The 9123-nt window shown below is 36.6% G+C and overlaps 1 protein-coding gene across 2 annotated transcripts; it reads right to left on the bottom strand.

Moving 5' to 3' along the window:
* Positions 1-210: 210 nt before the first annotated feature.
* On the bottom strand, positions 211-8624 carry LOC126934764 (putative tripartite motif-containing protein 49B). Of its 2 annotated transcripts, XM_050755557.1 has the most exons (7): positions 8607-8624; positions 5614-6028; positions 5250-5345; positions 3302-3532; positions 2831-2853; positions 1875-1972; positions 211-792 (listed from the first exon to the last, which is right to left on the bottom strand). In XM_050755557.1, the coding sequence occupies exons 2-7, from the start codon at positions 6022-6024 to the stop codon at positions 293-295; spliced, it is 1359 nt and encodes a 452-aa protein (XP_050611514.1). In that variant the 5' UTR covers positions 6025-6028; positions 8607-8624; the 3' UTR covers positions 211-292. The 2 variants fall into 2 exon arrangements, with proteins under 2 accessions (XP_050611514.1, XP_050611515.1); XM_050755558.1 differs by lacking the exons at positions 3302-3532; positions 8607-8624 and having other exon boundaries at positions 290-792.
* Between the last annotated feature and the right edge of the window lie 499 nt (positions 8625-9123).

Here is a 9123-nt window from a genome sequence, read left to right as displayed (position 1 = left end):
ATTTCACTCAGTGACAGTCAGAAATAAAGAAAAAAAAAAAGAGAATATACTGTATGCCATGGTCATGAATAATGATTTTTCAAAAATTAGTTAATAAAGAACCAATACATATACTTTTAGTGTTTTCAGCATATTTAATAGTAACACAATAAATGAGTTTTGATAACATTAGAAGGTAGTTCAAGACATAAAATAAAGCCTATTTGTCGTGTATGTTAAGGCACAAGGAAGAGGATTTCGTGGAATAAAGGGATTCCCACAGCATGTGAACACGTTCCAGATTTGTCTCTGATCAGAAGTGAATACAGCAAAAGATAGGTCTGAGAGGAGGTGAGAAAGAGCAATTAGGGATGGTGTATATTAGGGAGCTTTGATTAACATCAACAAAGCTCACAGTCTTAGCCTCATAATCCAGGAATAATCCTACTTGGCTGGTAGGTCTTGGGATATATTGCAGCATAAGTGGGGAGGTGGTAAAGAGACGGCATTGACTGTCATTCTTAACACACCCAAGAAGAAAGAGTCCCTCCTCTCCATCTATCTTCTCATTCTGATTCTTCTCTTTCCAATATGTATTACAGACACCAAAAGCCCAGTTCCAAGAGTCCCCCACATGGAACTCCCAGTAATATTTGCCGGAGGTGAAAGTCTGAGCACCCCATGCAAGAAAACTTCTAGGTGTTGCAGTGATATAGGGCACATCTTGATGGTCACATTCAATACACATGCTTCTCAAAATTTCATATCGAAAGATATGACTGTTGGCCTCTTCATGATGCAGAGTAATATGCACTGCAAAAAATAAAAAAAGAAAAAACATGCATAGACACGTGTAAATTAGAAAAAAATAATTGTTCTATCAAGAAGTTACTTTACCAGGAAATGTAAAGTCAGAAAGACAGTTTTGCTTGTAACTTCCAGTAAAGTATAGAGATGATTAATATTATATACAGGACAAACCAAACCCTAACCACAGATATGAAATTTTTTTGAAAACTTTTATATTGAGAGCCAAATGTGAGACCAACTTCTTTCAATCCAATTTTCAAAGTAAAATGTACACATTATATGCCCTAAATGCTGTACTGTTATCAAGATTTTTATTTAGAAATGTTCCTTATTCTTAAAAGCTAATGCTATCACTTTGGAAAGAATGTGAAGATTTTCACTTACTCAAGAACTGCTCTAGATATCTGGATAAAAATGTATATGTGCATGTTATAAGTGATAATTTAAAGCAGATTTCTGCAAAATCTTTGACCAGTCTCTCTGTGGTCCTCCATGCTAGCTCTGGACTGAAGCTGGATTTTAGAATTAACGTGTAGCTCCTCATATTGCAATTAAATTGAACTTATTTTCATTTGTAATTTTACTTGTATTCACAAAATGATTTCCTCCTTTTATTTTTACCCATTAATTCAAATGTTTGCAATATATGAATATATACCCATTTAAAAAATACAAAACCCCCAAGAATCTCCAGTAAACTATATTCCCCCAAAGAACAGTCTTAGCAGTTCCAACAAATACACTAAAGAAATGTACAACTTTTTATTTAACATTAAATAATTCACCTGCATTCTGAGCATTATTTCTTTTGCTCCTTTTTGAAATTTGCTACCCTACACCTTTTTCCCATTACATAACTCAATACATATTATGCCAGAGAGTATTGCTTTTCATTATCTTTCAAACTTAATGCTATAAATGTGACTATAAATAGACACAGACACCAAAGGGGTGCATGGTTATATTGTTCACTTATGTCTTAAAAGAAGTAAAATATTTGGTAAGGGATGAAATATTACCTATGTGATCCTAACAATAATAATATTTAGATAAAGTGGGAGTGCTGCCTGTGGGTGGAGACTTACCTCGGAATTGGTTGAGCCTGTCCATCAGTCCAGCGATGGGCCCTGAGCTTAGCTCTAGATTCAGAGGCTGGGGCTTATGCAGCAGCACGGACTCACTCCTGCAAGGAAAAACCTGCAGTTACAACATCTACAACCATAAAATAAGTAAGAATCACTATTTGTATGTAAAAGACATTTCATGAGAATCCTTTGAATCTACACATTTGGTAATTCAAAAATTATTACTTCCTTTTTTGAAATTAATTCTTATTTAGAGTTCCTAAATTTTAAAGCACGATGGAAGAGTCTAAGTCAGAATTCAATCTGATCCTTCTTTTTTCGCCCCAAATGTGTAAGTTGCCCTCAGCCTTATGGCCTTGATAATATTTAGAATTGAAATTCCGAGTTCCACTTCTTGGCAGACTCCCCGGACATCTTTGAAACAGCAGGGTTCTGGGGAGACTGCTGCATCCACTGCTTCCTTTTCAACATAAAGGCTGTGAAACTTGTTCTAGGCAGGGAGATCTGCCTTTTAGCAAAGAGCTTCCCTAGAGACTTACACACTTCTAACACTCCACAGTTTTTTTCAATCTATTTTTCAGAACTCTTAACTGATTTGTATATATGTATAAAAAACAACACATCAACACATTTTCACTGCTAAAATACTTCCCCCTCTTCTCTCCTGCTTCCTCTGGTGACTTTCTTACCATCCACGAAACAAAACTCTATCTTTCACCTATGCAGGATTTTAAGCAATAAAACAAAATCAGGAATAAAAATGTTTGTTTTAGTTCACTCTTCTTGTATTCATTTATTTACTCTTTGGCCTTGTCTTTTAAGTTGTGGGAACAAAAGTAGCTGCAAAAAAAAGTAATATCAATATCTTAATTATTTATGCCATGACCTTACTAGAGCCTTCTTTGATATTTGTGGAATCTGAAAGAACATATGCTATAATGTAGGTACACCCTCACCTGTGTAATATGTCTCCAAAACCCTGTAAAAAAAATAAGAAAGATTCAGTGCATTTCACAAGATGCATCTTTCACTAACTTCAATGTGAGATTTGTATTCAGATTTGTATTTGTATTCAGTTTCTGAAGATAGCATTCTCCTACCATATGCTTCTGGAAAGCATTTTCTGTTTTTTCTGTAATGAAAAACCCAGTCAGTTGTATTGTCATTAATTCACGTCCTGGGAAAGTCTGAGTCTTGAAGACATTCTATAAATAAGTGAAGGGAGAAGAGGCCCAGAGGGTCCATGCTCTGTGGTAACCTCGAAAAACCTACTCAGTCATCTTTAGCTGAGCCAGTTACCCAAATGAGTGGAATGTGTTTTTGGAAACATATCATAGAAATAAAGGTAGGGAGATGGATTTCAGCCTTGAGGAAAATACTTATACATGTGAATATTCAAAAACCTGAACCACATTGTGGGTTCGTACCTGAAGTAGCTCCACATCTGGTTTATGACACATTTCCTTCAGCTCCTCATATATTCCTCTTAAAATCTCCCTCCTATGAGCCATTTTGGCTTTACTTAAATGAAGTTGATGAAAAATATCTTTCCCCTTCTTTTTCAGCATCTCCAAATTATGTTTTTCTTCTTCATGGTGAAGTGCAGGCATCTTCTGATACTCAGCTCTAACTGCTTCTAGCCTTAAATTCACATAATCCTGCAATGATAATGGGTTAATCAAAAGAGAAATGTATTTATCTATCTCCTATGAAATCTCAGTGATTCCTTTTGTCTCTCGAACATCCAAGAGTTTAAACCTGAGTCTTGCCAGTTCTTAGAATCCACAAAATTTTGCTCCTTTCCTTTCTTTCTGCATAAAGATCAACATAGATGTATCTGCCCAATTACATTAAATTTATTCAAGATAATGTGTTTTCTAAGATAGTTGGAAATAAACACACATACACACACACAATTTGAATTTTGCTATTCCAGCCCATATTATGGAAAAGTAAGAACAGTTCATGCTTAAGAGTTGGAGTATACAGCTATTGTTACTAGAAAGGAAATAATTATTTTCTGTCTCATTGACACATGCAAGTTGCTTAAACTCAGTCTATGTGAAATGACCTTAGACTAGCATGTCCAGCTACATGCATTTCACCCAGCGAAACCTATCCTAATAAGGTTGCATTTATGATTTGGCCATCTTTGTCTCTCTGAATTCATTTCCTTCCATTCTTTCTCTAACTCATCCCAATCTGAAACATAGACTTCTCTGTGGTTCCTCAGGCCTCCAAATATACACAGACTCCAAATTACTGCATATGCTCTTCTCTCCAACTAGGATTATATAGATACACACAAACACACACACACATACATACATATACATATATACACACTCATGGTCCACATATATATCCCTACACACATCTTTGTTCCCTCTCCTCTTCAAAACTTTGTTTCAATTTGAATTTTTCAGTGAGGCATTTTTCTGACCACCCTTTTTAAAATTCAGACACTCATCTCCAGTTTCTGGCCTGTATTGTCCTTTTCTACTTCCCTGTTTGATTATTCTCCAACAAAAAACCTACAACGCTCAAGTACATCATGCATTGCATATATTTGCATATTGACCATTTGACTCTCTTATTTGGATTGTATGATCTGTGAGTACAAAAGTACTTCTTTTCTTCTTTGCTAGTATATTTTCTAATTTAATATTCAACATAGACTACATTCTCATGAAATCCTTTTCAACAAACTAATATTAGCTATCATACCCTCAAAGTATATATCCACAAAGAGAAAATTATTTATAATATTTTTCTGAAGTCCTCAGAGTTCTCCGTATATTTAGATACTGGTTCCCTCAAGACACAAATCTGTGTTTCTCACCACTTTTCTCATCATATGTTATGTATTATTCAATATTAATTAGTTGAGATTCCTAATTTCATGGTTTCCCTAGATTTCCCCTGTCACTTTCTGCCTAAAATTTTCCATACAATTCCACATACTACTTGTTCACCAGCATTCAGATTAATGCTGACCCAGCCTCAGAAGGTTCACTTGAGCTTTCCATGACTGCCAAATAAATCTTGTGCCCAGCATTTATCCAACCAGCACCTATAGAATGCTGTGAGATGTATCTCGGTTTCTTGTATCTCTTGGTGTATAGCTACAGGTTTGTAAGGAAACAAACCAGCATACTTTGGGTGACATCAGTGGTTTTCTTAGAAATCCTACCTAATAAGCATACTGTTCTATATAAGAAATGAGGCCACTTTTTCTCAATGTTTTCTTTTTTCTTTTCTTTTTTTTTTTCTGAATCCCAGAAACAATACAGTTTGCTATCAAGTTCCTATTTTGAGAGTCACCCATTTGCCCACCATAAGCTCCTGGAGAAGGGAGAGTAGTAAAGGACTAACCTTCCAGTATTTGGTTCTGGTGGTTTCCATGTTCAGGTTTCTGTGATTTTCACAAGCTTCTTCCCATAAAGACTGCATTTTCTTTAAAAGCTTCTCCTGCAAAAGAGCCATAAACTGAAGCACCAGTGCAGACTGTGACACAGGGAGGGGGCCCAGAATAAGAGACAAATAAGCTCCTAGTAGTAAATGGCATTTCCTTCGTTTCCCTTCATGTTTGTCAAAGCCCAGAGGTTTGAAGCTAAGAAAGCCCAAACAGAGCTGCTTAAAGGGAGGAGGAGTTGGCTTGATCCAATCTCCAAGAAAATAGACCCACAGGAATTTCATGTGTCCTTTATAGAAGTAGATGTTCAGAGGCATCACTTACCCGGTGTTCCTCAGCAGCCCACTCAATGGGACAGTGTTTATGATCCCGGTGCTTCTGAGAGCTGGAGCACAGCAAACAGAGCAGGCTCCTGTCCACTTCACAGAACATCTTCTTTGTCTCCCTGTGAGTGCCACACATTTGCTCCTCAGAGCTCAGGAATTGCCAGAGACTGGCTTTTCTGGCAAGGGAAGCCATCTTCTTCAAATGAATGTTGGTTTCAAGGTTTCTCTGCCTTGTTGACTTTCTGCATTCAGAGCACTGAACAAGAAGTGGGATATCTTGCCAGTTGAGGTAGAAACAGGGCCTGCAAAAGCTGTGCCCACAGTCTATGGTGACTGGGTCTATGAAGTAGTTCATGCAGATGGGGCAGGTGAGCTCCCTCTGGAAGACTTGCAAGATTCCAGAATTCATGTTTCTGGGGAAGAAAGAGAAACGTGTCATTTTGGGGCCTGGGTTGATGAAAGGCTTCTAAACATGTGGAGATATGTGATAGCTCTAGTTTCTTCTCTTGTCAATGTTCATTAAAATACCACAAACTCTTTCTTCTGTTACAAACTTAAAAATTCACACACAGAGGGATTCTCCCAGCTTTAGAGTAGATATTACTAACTAGATGACTCACAGTCGCTTCTGCTCCTAGTTCCTGTCTGTAACATAATACTAATCTATTCAATTACCAATTTTCTGAATGTGGATCTGGAAATTGGGTTTTGATTCTAAGTGGTCAGAATAAATCGTAGTTTTCCCTATTCTTCTTTCAAATAACTGATGAATGACTATGAGAGAGTGGGAAAAAACTACCTGGGCCCAAGAATATGAGAAGATAGCCAGAGTGTTCTGTGACATATTTTTAGAGAGGGACGCAAAAGCCGGGCAGTAAACCACTATGGCACAAGTTTACCTAGGTAACAAGTCTGTATGTCCTGCACAGTTATCCCAGGACTTAAAATTAAATTAAATTACATTAAAAACAAAAACCCAAATCAAAACAAAATAAAAAAAAAATCCAACCAACCAACCAAATAAAGGAAAAGACTACAATTAAACCAATCAAGGTTTACTAGTAGAGAAAAGAAACATTATTAAATATATCTGGTCTTTTTCTTTTCCTGCGGATTAAATTAACTTCCCCTAGGGCTGCAGAAACTCTGAACTAATATATAGGAGCTTTTTGTTAGACTCAGAGAGGTGTAATTATATTTCCATGGTGTGATGGTGAATTTTAGGTATCAGTCTGACTGGATTAACCAATACCTATAGAACAGGTGAAGCACTGTTTCTGGGTGAGTCTGTGAAGGTGTTTCTAGAGGAGAGAGACATGTGAGTTGGTGAGTTGAGTGGGAACCTCATCCCTCAATGTGTGTAGGCACCATCTAATAGGCTGGTAGCTCAGATACAAAGAAAAAAGCGGAGAAAAGGCAATTTCCTCCGTCTCTCTCCTGAAACTGGTCCTGAGGCTTTCAGACTTGAGCTTAGCCAGTATACCAGTATCCTCAGGACGCCAGCTTAAAGACAGCCTATATTGGAACTCCCAGACTCCATAATCAAGCAAATTAATTTTCCTGATGAATTCTACCCCATGTAGAATCATGTATAGCTTGTGCACGATGTATGTTCTGAGAAATGTGTCAGGTGTTTTTAGTTTTTTTTTTTTTTTTTTGACAGTGTTTCCCTCTGTCACACAGGCTGAAGTTCAGTGCCATGATCTCGGCTCATTGCAACCTCCACCTCCAGGGTCAAAGTGATTCTCCTGCCTCAAGTTCCCGAGCACCTGGGATTACAGGAACGTGATACTAGGCCTGACTAATTTTTGTAATTTTTTAGTAGAGACGGGGTTTTGCCATCTTGGCCAGGCTGCACTTGAACTCTTGGTCTCAAGTGATCTGTCTGCCTTGGCCTTCCAAAGTGCTGGAATTACAGGCATGAGCCACAGTGCCCAGCCAGGTGGTTTTATTGTTTTAATATGATAGAATATACTACACAAACCTAGACGCTATAGCCTACTACACACCTATGGTATACACTATAGCTTATAGTTCCTACAATAGGCTACAAACCTGTACAGTATGTTCTGTATTGCATACGGTAGGCAATTGTAACACAATGATAACTATTTGTGTATCCAAACATATTTAAATACAGAAAAAGTACAGTAAACATATTGGTATTATAATCTTATGGGACCGCCATATGTGGTTTGTGGTTGACTCAAATGGCCTATTAATATATCTGCACACATATATATAAACATCCTATGGTTCTGTCTGGAGAACCCTGACTAGTATAAAAACTATAATCTTTGTTTTGGCAATTTTAAGTCCTTTACGCTGCTTTGTTTGATATCACTTCTGAATTTAAGTGAAAGAAATGAAAAATCTTAGAATTGCAAATATTTTCCAGAGCTCATCTAAGACATTTTAAGAAATTTTTCACAGTTTGATAAGATTAAGACTCAAGTGAGATGACAATCACAAACACATATCAAATTAGGTCTCATAAATTTATTTGGTCGAAAAATTGTGTTTTGATTTCTAAAGTAGGATATTTTGGGGAGCTTTCTCATTGTCTTGGTTTCACTATTTTGCATCGCTCATCATTACCTTACTAATTAAAAGTCATGTCTAAAACCTGAATGTTATGAAAGCACATAACTTACATCATTCATTAGTGTATTCTCAATTGAATTCAACAATATTAATACACTTATTACAAACATATACAAACACCTATGTGTATATATATGTATCAATTACATATATTCATTATGCATACATATCTGTTGCAGTAAACATTAAAGTTTTTCAAAACTATATTAGACAATCATAGAAAACACAAAATAACAATTAATATCCTCACAATTGATAAAATCTATGGTAACAACAGGAGTTACAAATGGTATCATTGTGTAGATTTAAGAAAATGAGATATTTTAACACTCATTTATTATTGTGTAAAGGAAAGATGATATAATTTTATCAATATGTTTCACTCACCCTGGAGTTCTTTTAATGGTTCCCACAATGATTCTTCCAAAAATAATTTTGTTAAGTACTCCTCCAGGTCAGAAGCTCATTCACCGCAGTACTGAATTTCAGAGGTCACCAAAATGCAGTTCTAAGTGCTGTCCTTCTCCTTCGGAGAAAACTGAACTTGTCTCTTCTGCTTCCTTTTATAAGAATCTGTGAAGACCACACCCACCTCTTTAAGGGTATTTAGAGCATTCCGAAAGGTGGAGACAAAGATGATTAGGTTTATGCAGCATTTAGAACACACCTTTGCAGCTCTGATTAAATTATTGTCACACTTTCATTCTGAAAACCAGTGCCTGAATGAATCATATGTAACATAAATCCTGTCAGAGTAGACCTAGGCTAGAAATAAATTAAGATGCATTTTATACTGTTTATTGGGTTTCTTCCATGATATAGGCATTCCTCTAACTGCACATTTACTTATTCTAGAGAAAGGGTCTCCTTCTGGAGTGCAGTGGCATAATCGCAGCTCCCTGCA

This window comes from Macaca thibetana, chromosome 14, assembly GCF_024542745.1.
Source record: "Macaca thibetana thibetana isolate TM-01 chromosome 14, ASM2454274v1, whole genome shotgun sequence".
In the NCBI taxonomy this organism is placed as follows: domain Eukaryota; kingdom Metazoa; phylum Chordata; class Mammalia; order Primates; family Cercopithecidae; genus Macaca; species Macaca thibetana.
Note: the sequence above shows the minus strand (reverse complement) of the source record. Positions and strands in the feature narration are given on the sequence as shown.